Source organism: Halichoerus grypus, chromosome 5 (genome assembly GCF_964656455.1).
Source record: "Halichoerus grypus chromosome 5, mHalGry1.hap1.1, whole genome shotgun sequence".
Taxonomy (NCBI): Eukaryota; Metazoa; Chordata; class Mammalia; order Carnivora; family Phocidae; genus Halichoerus; species Halichoerus grypus.
In genome coordinates, this window is record NC_135716.1 from 97,535,848 (window position 1) to 97,550,272 (window position 14,425).

The 14,425-nt window shown below is 46.9% G+C and overlaps 1 protein-coding gene across 3 annotated transcripts in view; it reads left to right on the forward strand.

The window, feature by feature from the left end:
• Nucleotides 1–14,425, forward strand: part of SORT1 (sortilin 1) — a 64,829-nt gene that overhangs the window by 42,558 nt on the left and 7,846 nt on the right. For all 3 annotated transcript variants that reach the window (XM_036109839.2, XM_036109840.2, XM_078072639.1), the window contains exons 9-15: nucleotides 1,345–1,489; nucleotides 2,466–2,621; nucleotides 4,294–4,400; nucleotides 7,838–7,940; nucleotides 8,267–8,435; nucleotides 9,013–9,203; nucleotides 11,150–11,339. In XM_036109839.2, coding sequence (XP_035965732.1) covers nucleotides 1,345–1,489; nucleotides 2,466–2,621; nucleotides 4,294–4,400; nucleotides 7,838–7,940; nucleotides 8,267–8,435; nucleotides 9,013–9,203; nucleotides 11,150–11,339 — 1,061 coding nt within the window. The remainder of the gene's footprint in view (nucleotides 1–1,344; nucleotides 1,490–2,465; nucleotides 2,622–4,293; nucleotides 4,401–7,837; nucleotides 7,941–8,266; nucleotides 8,436–9,012; nucleotides 9,204–11,149; nucleotides 11,340–14,425) is intronic.

A 14,425-nucleotide genomic window follows, 5' to 3' on the forward strand; every position in this document is an offset into this window, starting at 1 on the left:
ACAGAAGACGGAGGGAGGGAGGTGGGGAATCAGACAGGGATGCCCTGAAAGCCAAGTGGAGAAAGTGTCTCAAGAAGGAGTGACCAGCTGTGTGAAACTCAACTGAGATGCGGAATTAGAGGAGCCCTGAGAATGATCCACTGGAGTTGGCAAAGTGGAAGTGGTTGGTGACCTTGACAAGGGCAGTTTCTTCGGAGAACTGGGGTTAGCAGGCTGATTACAGTGGGTTCAGAAAGAACAGGAGTGGAGATGGGGAAGTAGACACAGTAACTACACATAGCTCCCTTGAGCAGTTGCACAAAATCCTCCCAGCAACCCTGGGGGCAGATCCTCTTGCCTCAATTTGTATCTGAGGAAATTGAGTAACTTGCCTAGGGTCACCCAGAGATAGAAGCGTGGTGGGAATCAGACTGCCTGACTACGGAGGTGGCCTCCTGCAGTGTACCGCTGCTGTCTACAAAATCAGCATCCTGCTGTGCGCTGTTGAATTCTCGTTCTTACCTGTAACAGTGAAAGTAAAACTTGAAAATAAACTTCTAGGTATGAGCTAGAGAAGTAAGTCAAATGCACTTGTCACTGAACTTAAAGAGTATTTAACATTAGGAGGCGCTGGGACTAATTCTTGTGCCCTGGCCAACTGTGTCTAGTGGAACTTTAAGCTATTTATCAGAGAGGAGGTGTTAATTGCCTCCTTAGCAGACTCCTTTTGGCAGATAAAAACCCCCTGGTCAGCTCCCTTATATTGGCCACGTCCCAGGCTGTGCACATGACCTTCGTTATGGCTGTTCACAGACACTTACTTCCTTTAAAGAGGAGACGTGTCACATCTCGACTTCCCTGTGATCTCCCAAGCATGGGTTTCATCTCCCATTTCTTAGACTCTTAATTATCTAAGTCTTTGGATTATGCCAGGACTTTCTCAAAGGGACCAAACTTTTGTGCAACAGTCATCATTTTAAGAATTATCTGAGCAAGCCTATGCCAGGGGCTGTAAAGCCAGACTGGTGATGGCCCCATCGTACCCGGAGCTCTACTGAAGGAAATGGGAATGTCAGAGGTTGGGAAGATTATATGCTACAGGGCCATACCAGAATGAAGAAGCCAAAGAGGAAGCCAAGATAGCCTTACGTACAATAGAATGGATTGTTCTGAGGCCTGGAACTTTGCTAGGGGTTAGAAATTGCTTTAGTAATTGGTACTGGGACCTGTCAATTATAACAGTTGTACCTAGTGAGGAAATGGATAATGATACTCATAAATATGAATAATAATGTTCCTATTCATGTCCCTGCACAGGGCATCTTGGCAGAAAATTAAAAAGATAAATATTGGCATTTGTTCCAGGATGCAACAAGAAGGATTCATGTGTCAACAGATCAAGGGGACACATGGAGCATGGCCCAGCTACCTTCTGTGGGGCAGGAACAATTCTATTCTATTCTAGCAGCTAATGATGACATGGTGTTCATGCATGTAGATGAACCTGGAGGTAAGTGCTTTTTTAGTGGCCCACCCTTGAATGCATAGAGACGGAAGCTTCAAGTTCGACTTCGAGCTTACTTCTTACACGTTGACTTTTTCTCTTACCCCTAGGTATTTGTGTACTACAGAATACACAGTCTTACAGATAATATGTAGTCTCTGTTAAGAAGACCCCTTGTTTTGACTCTAAAGTATGGTTTATGTGTGTGTCCACATAGACCCTTGAGCACTGCTGCTCAAAGGATAATCAGAGGACTGGTACTGGTTTGCAAACTCTTTGTTACCAAGGAAGCGCAGAAAGCAATAGGAAGCATTGAGAACCTCCTATAGCCCTTTGACAGAGTAATTTTATATCTGTTGAATCTAATCATTAAAAAGTTGTGGATTATATTTTGTCTATCTTTTGTATTTCACTCTTCTTGTGATTAATTTTTATTATATTTTCCAAATGATCAGTTTGTGCCATAATAGAAATTTAAAAATTGGTCCTTTACCAGGGCACTTGCCTGGCTCAGTCAGAGGAACATGAGACTCTTGATCTTGGGGTTGTGAGTTCGAGCCCCACACTGGGTATAGAGATTACTTAAATAAATAAAACTTAAAAAAAATTGATCCTTCACCACAGATAGTTTGAAAAGCATTGTTCTGGAATATAAAGATTTAGAGATATGTATGATATGAATCTAAATGCATTGCCTCTGCCACCAGAATATATCTGGGAAGGTCTTTTCTGTAGCATCTGAGTAATCCATCCAACAAACAGCATCTGCCATACTCCAGGCACCAAGCTGGGTGCTGGAATTAAAGGTGGACATGAAAATCACGAGTATCAAACCATGATTAATTCTCAGGTCTGCATCTACATCATGAAGAGAGACCGTTGGCTAATGTCTGCAGTCAGTCAGTCATGCGTATGGTTAGACTGTTGTTTTCTCTCTGTTCCTTCCCAGGACTTAGTGTTTTTGTGTATTTGCCTGTTTCAGATACCGGATTTGGCACAATCTTCACCTCAGATGATCGAGGCGTTGTCTATTCCAAGTCCTTAGACCGACATCTGTACACCACCACAGGTGGGGAGACAGACTTTACCAATGTGACCTCCCTCCGCGGGGTCTACATAACAAGTGTGCTCTCAGAAGGTGAGTCTGGGCGCAGCTGTGCTTCAGCTGAAAATGGTGGGAGTTGAGGCTTGTGGGGAGAATAATGGTCCTGTCCCCCCAGTAATGTTGCTTGCCTAGCCTACAAGCCTATCCATGTAAATTCTGGCTCGCTCTTTATTTTACATAAGTTACCGTAAATAGAACTAAAAAACCCCAAAGCAACAGCAGGTAAAAAGAAAGACTTTTTGGGTTCTGTGTTGTTTAGAATAAGTGTTAAATTTAAAAAAATAAGTTTTCTATATTGGGAGGTTCAGGGCTAGGGGAATGAGCCTGAGTTTGAACCACTACCTGCTTTTCTCCTTGTAGAGGACACAACTGTAGCCAGCCAGCATTTCTCTTGTGTCCAACTCAGTGGTTCTGCAGAGCTCACCTTTGCTAAGGCCCGGTTATACAAATAAACACGTCACCCTAAAGTGCAAAAAGGCTCTTAAGGTTTTGTTTAAATATGTATTTATTTTTTGGTAGGAGGTGGGGGTTGTTTGTTTTTATTTGTAAAGATCTTGCAATGGTCTGCAAGGTCCTAAGCAGTATTGGCCCCCATTTGCTCCCTGACCTCAGCTCCCACCTCTCTCCCCTCTGCTTACTGCATTCTGGTCACTCCAGTCCTCTGCACACACACGTGGTTTAGAGATCTGCAGGCACTGTTCTCTGTTTCCCCAGAGAGCTGCAAGGCTAACACCGTGCTCCTTCCCGTCTGTGCTCATATGTTGCTTTCTGACTAGAACCCACCCTGGCTATCCCATTGGAAACTTGTCTGGCGCACCCGCCCCCCCCCCCCCCCCCCCACGGACACACTCAGCCTCTCTTTAGCTGGGCAGGTTTCTCCCATAGCATTTACTGTCTCACATACTATATAATCTACCTATTTACAGCGTCTGGTGTTTGACCCTGCTAGGATGTCTATTTCCCGAAGTTTTGTTTTTTTTTTTCTGTTTTGTTCACTGATAGAGTCCCCGAAGGCTTACAACAGTTTTCATAGTAGGCACACAATAGGTGTTTATTGACTAAATGAATTGCCCTTCATTTGCTTTCTTGTTCGATTTTCCTTGGACATCTCAAAACATATTGTCTCTGAATTTAAACCTGCAATAGTTTATGTCATTGAAAATAGAACAGGGAAGAAACATGTAGAAAAAAGAAAAGAAAAATTATAAGAGATCAGGTACAGAGTAGTGGAGAGACAAAAACTAGGAATTACTACTCCAGACTTACACACATATATTCAAATCACATTCAAATCTTGAGAGTCCCTAAAACAAGCCTGGTATCCTGGCCTTATCTGAGGAAAGAATGGGATGCTTTCCCATTGTAGATTTTACTTCCAAAGCAAGCAAGCAAGCAAGCAAGGAGAATGGACATCAGCCTGTTTGTGTTGGTGAGGAGATAAAAGGTATCTTTTCAAGAGTATCAGTCTAGATGATTTCTGCCATCAGCTGGGTCCTATTGAGGTGGGAAGCCTTCCTCAGATATCATGGAGTGCTGCTCATGTTACTCACCAACACTGAGCCGTTCCGTTGGATGTTACAAGCTTGTAGGACTCCAGACTTCTAATGGTGTTATAAAGTCTCAGGAGAGAGAGATGCAATGATAAACTGAACTTAATAGGGTGCTTCCAGTGTATCAGACTTAATATCATTGTTTTTCCATTCAGATAACTCTATCCAGACTATGATCACTTTTGACCAAGGAGGAAGATGGAAGCACCTGAGGAAGCCTGAAAACAGTGAATGCGATGCTACAGCAAAAAACAAGAATGAGGTTTGTTTTACCCCAAGTGTCCTATGTGTGGAGCAAGGCAGCGGTTCCACTCTGCTCTGATCGGTGCCAGGTCTTTGAATAACGAAGTTTCATACGTGATTAGGGTCCACAGCTACAAGTGGAAAGTTTGGAAATGAGAGTAAGGAAAGGAACTTAGAATGCAGGAAAAGGAACTGCAAAGAAAAGTCAAAAATACTATGGATTATTTGTCTCTTAAAGAAAAACAAAACTGAAGGCTAAATTTTTGTGTCTTACTAAACTGCTGAATGCAGAGTGGAAGGTGGGCCTGCGATCATTTAGGAGTCAGCATGGCGGCCCTGAGACCTTAGGAATTGTACACGAAGTCATAGGCCGGCCATTCATGAGCAGTGCAAAGCCGCGCCAGCCACAAACAGACGGACGAGAACTTGGCCTTCTCTTCCCCTCTGCCTGGGCTCCACACGGCCAGCGGGCGTGGATGGTGACGCCGCGCCAGCGCAGCTATGAAAGCCGGAGCTGACCCTTATGCGGAGAGGCTAAGAATAGAGATACAAAGGCATTGCTCCAGGAGATCCCAGATTCCAGGAGTGATGGGTCTTGACAGGCAAGAAAAAAAGAAAAGAGAAACAAGCTTTGTGTCTGGCTCCTGCGGAATTTGAGAGGAGCTGGGGGAAACCCTGGGAGTTTCCTTCAAAAAGTGACAGTGTTGGTTCCCGAGGTCTCCTCAGAATACCGGTGGTGGATAGGCACTCTGCTGTTGTAGGCGGGATTTTGGTTAAGAACCTCAGACAGTGTGAGGTAGTGTACCTCTACCCCCCGCCCCAACACTCTTTCTCCCTTCTCTGTACTCGTAAGTGCTGTGAGGCTCTCTCCCCTCTCCTTTTTTCCCAACCCTCTGCTCTGGCCTTGCCTTTAGCCTGGCCAGTGCAGTGGCCTCTCAACTAGCCTGGCCACTCTCACACTCCCATGCCTCTCCTCCTCAGTACGCTTCAGGGTTCCCCTTTGCCTGTGAATAAAGTCTTTGCCTCAGACCTGGTGAATGAAGGTCCTCTCCTCCCTGTCAGGATCTTTCCTGCCTTTTCATTGTCATTGTCCTTCTTATCACCAGTATTTTCCTTATCGTAGCCCTCTGCTGCCCCCTGAATACCCTGCAGGCGCCCCTGCCGCTTGGCCTTGCCCACGAGATTCCTGGGAAAATTGTGGCTGATTTTCCCACCCCCGAGTCATTAGAATCAGTGGAAATCCTGACCATCCTCCATGCCCATCTTCAGTTAGAATTAATCCTTCAGGGCGCCTGGGTGGCTCAGTCGGTTAAGCGTCTGCCTTCGGCTCAGGTCATGGTCCCAGGGTCCTGGGATTGAGTCCCGCATCGGGCTCCCTGCTTGGCAGGAAGCCTGCTTCTCCCTCTCCCACTCCCCCTATTTGCGTTCCTTCTCTCACTGTCTCTCTCTCTCTCTCTCTCTCTGTCAAATAAATAAAATCTTTAAAAAAGAAAAAAGCATTAACTTTCATTGTGCTTTATAGCTAAACTGGTTTCTCAGAGATCTCTCTTTCTTTTAAAAAGATTTATTTATTTGTTTTAGAGTGAGAAAGAGTGCATGCACATGTGGGGGGAGGCGCAGAGGGAGAGAATCTTCAACCAGACTCACTACTGAGTGCAGAGCCCCTCCAGTGCTCTATCCTGGAACCCTGAGATCATGACCTGAGGTGAAACCAAGAGTCAGATGCTTAACAGACTGAGCTACCCCAGCGCCCCTCGGAAATCTCTCTTAAAGGTGGGACTGGGTCTCACTTTGGATCACCACCACATCTTGTACAGTACCTGAAATATTTCAGGTGTTCATCAAGTTTATTTGTGTGGAATCATGCTTTAAATATTGATCAGAGGGGCGCCTAGGTGGCTCAGTTGTTAGGCATCTGCCTTCGGCTCAGGTCATGATCCCAGGGTCCTGGGATCGAGCCCCGCATTGGGCTCCCTGCTCCGTGGGAAGGCTACTTCTCCCTCTCCCACTCCCCCTGCTTGTGTTCCCTCTCTCGCTGTGTCTCTCTCTGTCAAATAAATAAATAAAATCTAAAAAAAAAAGTAAAAATAAAAACAAATAAATATTGATCAGAGGCTTCGGTATAATGCAGGAATAAAACAAACTAAGATGAGAAAATAATTGCATAATTTGCTCCCAAATATACTAATGCATTTTGGAATCAAGAATATCCTACTGGGACTATAACTCAACAAAAAAAAAACAAACCAAATTAAAAATGGTTAAAGGACTTGAATAGACATTTCTCTAAAGAAAATACACAAATGGGGCGCCTGGGTGGCTCAGTTGGTTAAGCGACTGCCTTCGGCTCAGGTCATGATCCCGGAGTCCCGGGATCGAGTCCCACATCAGGCTCCCTGCTCGGCGGGGAGTCTGCTTCTCCCTCTAACCCTACCCCCTCTTGCGCTCTCTCTCTCACTCTCTCTCTCAAATAAATAAATAAAATCTTTAAAAAAAAAAAAGAAAGAAAGAAAATACACAAATGGCCAAAAAGCACATGAAACGATGTTTGACAGCACTAATTATTAAGGAAATGCAAATCAAAGGCACAGGGAGAGATCTCCTCACACACACTAGAATGGCTACTACCAAAAACAAAACAAAATAACATGTGTTGCTAGGGATGTGGAGAAATTAGAATTGTGCACTGTTGGTGGATATGAAAAATAGTGCAGTGACTGGAAAATAGTGTGGTGGTTCCTGAAAAAATTAAACATAGAACTACCATATGATCCAGCAATCCCACTTCTGGGTATACATCCAAAAGGATTGAAAGCAGGGTCTCGAAGAGCTATTTGTATGCCCATGTGCATAGCAACATAATCCACAAGAGCCAAAAGGTGGAAGCAACCCAAGTGTCCATTGACAGATAAATGGATAAGCCAAATGTGATATATACACGCAATGGAATAATATTCTGCCTTAAAAAGGCAGGAAATTCTGACACTTGCTACAACATGGTCGAACCCCAAGGACATGCTCAGTGAAATAAGCCAGTCGTAAAAGGACTAATATGGTTCCAGTTCTGTAAGGTACCTAGAATAGTCAAATTCATAGAAACAGAAAGTGGAATGGTGGGTCCCATTCTGGAAGGTCTGGAGGTCTGGGAGGAGGGGGACTGGGAGTTATTGGTTAATGGGTGTAGAGTTTTAATTTTGCAAGATGAAAAAGCTCTGGAGATGGATGGTGGTGATGGTGGCACAACATTGTTAATGTACTTAATCCTACTGAGCTGTACACTTAGACACAAGTGATTAAGATGGTAAATTTTATGGTTTGTGTATTTTACCACAACTTTTTTTTAAAGAGTATCCCACTGAAGTCTGGGTTCAGTTCAAAGCTTCCTTAGAAGGCTCTGTAAGATGAGTAGAAAATTACACCTTTGGTTTTAATCTAAGCTTTGGTTTCTTTTCACAGTGCAGCCTTCATATTCACGCTTCCTACAGCATCTCCCAGAAGCTAAATGTTCCAATGGCCCCACTCTCAGAGCCTAAGGCCGTCGGCATAGTCATTGCCCACGGTAAGCAGCCCTCCCCTCGTCCCCCCGAGAACCGTCAGCTGAGCACACTGAGACTCGGCCGCAGCCTTGAGTTCTGTAAGAAAACCACCATACAGGACTTCTCCCATGCTTTGTAGAGTCTCTTACATGATATTGATACTTCGGGTTTTCCTTAGAGAGAGAAACATGACTTCTCCCTTTCCCAAGTTTTGTGGTCCCTTTTTTCTGTTAAAAGAGGCATGATGGGAAATCATCAGAGTAAATTCATTGAAAATTCTTCTCTCGGTGGTAAATCCTCTCTGTTTCATTGCTGATTTTGGCTGATAAGATGGTGGATTGTGTTGCAGGTAGTGTAGGGGATGCCATCTCAGTGATGATCCCGGATGTGTACATATCAGATGATGGGGGTTACTCCTGGGCGAAGATGCTGGAAGGACCCCACTATTACACCATCCTGGATTCCGGAGGCATCATTGTGGCCATTGAGCACAGCAGCCGCCCTATCAATGTGATTAAGTATGCATGAGCTCCGCTCCCCCTCTCTTGTCGGCAGAGAGGGCAGCTGTGGGATGCTTTTTGGTTGTGGGGCGGATCCGCGGGGTGGGGGGCTGCTTACAGACCCTGACTCAGATGTGTGCATTCTACAGAACTATAGGGATCGTTCTTGGAGGGATTGCAACCCACATTCAATGGCTGTGCTTTTTCTTCTGACTTCCTCTAGCTAACACTTTCTGTCACTTTTTAAAAATATTCTGCTTTCTCTCCACAAGAATCTTACAGAAGTGTTTAAGCACTTTGGATGGAAGATGACTCCTTAAGTATAAGTTATATAAAATAATTTCTGTTTGTTTAGAAGTCCATTTTTTCCTGTGAAAAATTTTATGAAGGCATTTTCTTCTGTACTCTTTGAATGAATCCCTTTTACCTACCCTTTTAATTGTAGGCATTAAAAATTAATATAATCATCAGTCAGTAAGCCATCACCTAAATCTGAGGGTTTTCTCTGGTTTGGGACCAGACAGCTAGAGTGGTCTCCTGATACTGCCGTACATGTGGATCGTCTGTCACAGTTGTCCTCTGACTGCGGTTTCAGGTTCTCCACAGACGAGGGTCAGTGCTGGCAGACCTACACGTTCACCAGGGAGCCCATCTACTTTACCGGCCTGGCCTCAGAACCTGGAGCTCGGTCCATGAATATCAGCATTTGGGGTTTCACAGAATCTTTCCTGACTCGCCAGTGGGTCTCCTACACCATTGATTTTAAAGATGTACTTGAAAGGAACTGTGAGTACCTCCTTTGACATTTTCTACCAGAAACTTATAAGCCCATTTTCCTAAGTAACCAATTCAATTTCATTTCTTTTAGCTGGAATAAGAAACTGCATAGGAAAAAGGGTTGAAGAATGTTCCGCGTGGGTAATCAGGCAATGGAATGGTATCAGAAATGCCACTTCCCTCTTTGGACTAGCACAAATGAGGACCACATGTGTGATTTAAATTATTCTATCAGCTGCATTATAGGAGTAGAAGAGGTGAAATCCACTTTAATAATAATATAATTCTCTTAACATATCCAAAGTATTGTCATTTCAACATGTAAGCAATATTAAGAGTTATCAATGAAATATTTTGTATTTTATATTTCTCCTCTAAGACTTCAAAATCCAGTGTATATTTGACACTTACCCTTGTAGTAAATCTCAATTCAGACCAGCCATAAGTGGGTAGGGCTCTCACATAGGAGAGGGTAGCTTCATACTGTTGGAGCTCTGTAAAGTTTTAGGGGACTTCTTTCTGCTTGTAAGGATAATGCATGCTTGCATTTGTCTAAAATTATTTCATGACATTTCAGGGGTTTTCACCCTTGATTGTAGAAGAACCGTAAAGAGAAAGCTTTAGAGGAAAGCGTGTTGCAAAGAGCAACTGACTGATTGTGTCCCTTATCAAAAACGTTGGCGTGAAAAAAAAAAAAACAACAGAAAACGTTGAAGTAAGAAAGTTTTCACGCAGAGTTTTGGCTTGAATGTCAGTCACAGGTGAGGCTCTAAAATGGCAACTGGGTAAGCATGGCGCCCACACTGACCGTTTCAGAGTTCTGTGACTTCAGGCTGGAAGGCATGTTAAAGACACAGAAAATGGCTTCAGAAAAGGAGGTAAAAAGAATCCCAAGCAAACCCAGGCCCCAGTACCAAAGATGCTGACATTTTACTGAAAAATATGGAGGATAAAATAGAAACTGGAGAAAAGGCCCCTGCCCTGCGAGCTGCAGTTTCTTGTTGGTGTGCTCCGACAAAAGACTTCAGGTTTCAAGTCCCTGTGGTTGAATTGGGGTCCTGTTATTCGAGTGTATGATGGGTCAGTTTCCTCAGAAGGTTAGTTCAGTGACTCCTGGAGGAAGCAGAGCACTCCGTTTGGACCTTACTTTTCTACAGGGTGTTTAAATATGATTTAATACCCGAGAGTCATCATTATCCAGATGCATCAAGTAGGCTGTAAAGGAGCTGGCTTATGAGTTTTCCCCTCGTAAGGCAGCTCTGCAGTTATCCCTAAAGTTTAACGCCATTGAAAGATGTGGTAAGCACCTGCTTCTTAACAGGCTCCATGCTGGTCTTCAGATTCCAAAGGAGAAAAACCTAATCCACAGTCTTTAGGCCATAGCCTTTGAGTCATTTTTCCAGGAGTGGGTGATACGACTTACGAAGCCAGACTGACGGTCATCACCAGTCTACTTGAAAGCCAGTCGACTAGAGTAAAAAGTCTAGAAAGAGATGGTCTTCCCTTCTGTTTGAGGCAAGCTAGCTAACCCATGGTGAAATTGAACCCATGCTCTTGGCTAACTGGTATCTTGTCCTAAAAGGAAATCCCTGGTCGCTTACCTGTGGCAGCCCCTGCTGACCAAGAGCACAGGTGCACAAGACATGGAGAGAGCAGCCCCTCTGCTCGGAAGGAAGCTTAGAGCTGCTCCATCCAGCTGCCCGCTTTGGAACAAATAAGGTTCTTCCTAATGCTCAAACGGGCGGTGACGCAAAGAACCCCCCTGTGGCATGAGGAGATGCCAACGGCTAGTAGGCGCCAAGTCCTGCAACTTTTGTCTGCAGTTCCCAAATGAGGCAGTAGCATGAGTCAGACATCCCCGTTTCCCCTCCTTGTTCTGCTCTCCGCCCGGCAGCCGCCTCGCGCGCGTGGGTGCAGGGCCAGGTGGGGACCTGGACAGCCTGTCTTCTCTTTAGGTGAGGAGAAGGACTATACCATATGGCTGGCTCACTCCGCAGACCCTGGAGATTATGGAGATGGCTGCATCTTGGGCTACAAGGAACAGTACCTGCGGCTTCGCAAGTCGTCCGTCTGCCAGAATGGTCGGGATTATGTGGTGACCAAGCAGCCGTCCGTCTGTCCCTGCTCCCTGGAGGACTTCCTCTGGTATCCGCGTCCCTCAGATCCCTGTTAGCCCCTTGGCTGTGCGGGAGGAGGTGAAAGGCAGCTGTCTTATAGGGCTTTCTGCCCCGAGGGCGGAGAGCTACTGCTGCTTACTGAGGAGATGGAGGCACAGAGAAGGGATCCAAAGTGATTAGTAATGGGACAGGTGAGCTATCACACCAGGCAGTCAGTTGTTGGACAGGGCCGGTGACAACCCCCAGGAATCCTGGCCTGACAGCAAGGGGGAGAGGTGTGTAAGGAGGAAGAGAACTCAGAAACCCGGAGAGGAGGCAATAGGGAAGAAATTCCCGGGAAAGGCAGTGCAGGAGCCGGGAGGAGGCTGGACTTCCATGTGCTCACTAAACACTGACAGCCTGAGTTCAGCAGGTAGGGCACTAGGTTTCAGATTGTCTGCAAGACTGAAGGCAGAGAGTGCGGTTCTGTCCTGAGATAGGAGGGGACATCGGGGTACTGAGGATCCAGATGTCCCATCAAGTCTAGAGGCCATTGAGGTGGACTCCCTCGAGTTCAGGACCATCTGGGCTGCAGGGTCAGGTGCACGGCCGGCATGGAGTTAGTGGATTGTCTAAGGGCAAGGCTGTCCCCAGGTCTCCAAGCGGGATACTGCTTCCTGTGACAGCCAGTAATCTTATGGAACTCGTTTCTTGCAAAACACACTGGCAGGAAGTAAAGGTGCATCCTGGAGGATCTGGAAAAGAATGCAGACAGACAGCGGTCGTGTCCTCTCACGTGACATTCTGTAGAACTGGGAATATGGGACTGACGAACCCCCAGGCTGATGGGTGTGCCCCCCCCCCACCGTGTGGCTCACATCTGCATGTGGAATGGGCCGGGGTGCCCCCCTCTGTGTTTCCATGGGGAACGGGATCCCTCTGATGGCTGTGGTGTCAGTCTAGGGCTAGAGCTTGTTGACACTGTGACACTCTAGTGGGCTGTCTTCATCCTAGATGGCGCACAGACTGGGCTCTTAACTACCCGGCCTTCTGCTTTCCAGACCTGCTGTGCTTCGTCAGAGCTGCGGCCATTGTACATGGGGCTTCCTCTGCCCGGGGAGTCTTCCCACATTCCCTGCTCGGGCCCCAGGCTTGGGGGATTCCTGCTTGGCCTTTAGTACTTAGCTCACTTCTCCCCTCCGGAAAGCCTTCCCCAGCTTTCCCTCATCTGGGCTCCTGCAGGACGCCTGTTGCTGTGTTTTGGTTATCATGGACAGGTTTGGCTCCGCCATTACACTCTCGACTCCTCAAGGGCATATTATATTTGATAATCACGTCGTAGTCACGCTAGCCCCTGACATTTACCGAGCGCTCTCTCTGTGCCAGGCACTGTCCTGAGCCATTTACGTTTACCCCCAGCAGCCCTCTGAGATAGGGACGGTTGCCATTCCCATCTCACCAAGGGAGGAACGAAGGTTCAGGGAGGTCGTCACTCCCTTGGCCGCAGTGGCTCAGCCGGGAGCTCGGCCCCGGAGCCTGCGCGCTGTACCACCCGTGCTTGAGAAATGTGTGATTGTGAGTGGGGAGGGCACTTCCCCGGCAGGTGGATCGCATACCTAGGATTTTCACCAGAACTTCCCCCCCGTTGGAAGGGTGGTGTCTTCGGCATCTTTGGTCCTCTTACCCTGCTCCCTATGTCTTTGCCAGAACAACCCTGAAGCACGAGCAGCATCCTTGTGTCCCCCACACGTCTGTTGCGTCCTTGCTGCATGCAGGGCAGTGCAGAGTGACAATGGAAAGTTTGTTCTTGCCGCTCCTGGTCAGACGCACAGACTTAGGCTGTGAAACGGTGCCTTGGGGATTTAGAGAAGGGAAAGGCCATCCCATCGAGAGCTGAAAGGAGGTGGCTCAGAGAAGGCTTTGTGGAGGAGGTAGCATTTGAGCTGAGCGCTGGGACTTGACCTTGCACATCTGGGAAGAAACAAGTCATTAAAGCCAGTGGACCTATGCGAGCGCAGATACCCACCAGCGTGCTCAGGAAGGGTGTGCTGGGAGATAGGCTGTGAGGGGAAGTCGCAGTGGTCACGATAAAGAGGCGAGCAGGGTGCAGATGGGGCAGGCCCAGGCTGACTTTTCAGCTCAGATAGTGGAAGGAAGGTAGTGCCGTGGCAGACACAGGGAAATGATGGGAGAGCCTGGCTCGAAAGAGAATACATGATGTGTTTTGAATGCTTTATTTATTTGAGGTTCTGTCAGCAGATTTAGGTGCTGACATCCAGCAGGTACTTGGAAACGTAGGATCACAGCTCAAGAGAGGTAAAACCTGGAAGTTTTAGCTGCAACAAATAGTTAAGCTCACGAAGGGAGAGCAGATAGAGGGTAAGAGAACAAACTGCAGATGGGGGTAAGGGTCTGCGTTTCCAGGTTAGGAAGATGGAGGCGCAGACCGTGCGGAGAGAAGCAGGTGAGCGCAGCTTTGCGGGGGCGTGGGCAGGCGCGGGCAGCGCGTCAGGTGCCACAGCACAGGCCAGGCTGGAGAGGGCTCCCCAAGGTTGCAGGACTAGCGTGTCCCAGGGGCCTCAGACATTCGTCTCCAACGTCGTAGAGGGGGTTCAAGCCAAAATGCACAGAATAAAAAGTAAACGAGTATAACAGAACAAGTACAAAATATACGAAATATTCTTTTAAGAAGTTTGGCCAGTGAAGAAGAGGGAGAAGGAAGAGGATATGCACAGGCTAAGGAGAAGCCCCCAGGTGAGTGGGCCTGATGGTCCCTCCACACGGTCAGCCAAGCAAGGTCCCTGGGCAGTCAGAGGGATGGGCCAAGGATGCTCACGTAGGGAGTCAGCCTTGGAGAGGAGGCAGCGTGTTATTTCTTGGGGGAAGCAGAGAAAGGAGAGCCGATGGGAAGCACTGTGGAGAGATAGGATAGGATGGAGGGCAGGACAGGCATTCACACTGGAGACAAGGATCATCTAAGAAGCTAAGAGGGACAGAAATGGGGCAGGTAGGAAAGATTTGACATACACCCTAGGGTACACCACCAGAGAACATAACAGTGAGTGAGTTGAAGGTAAATAAAAAGATGACTAAGCGCCATGGGTTTAGATCTGTCACTGGTGCCACTGTTTCTCA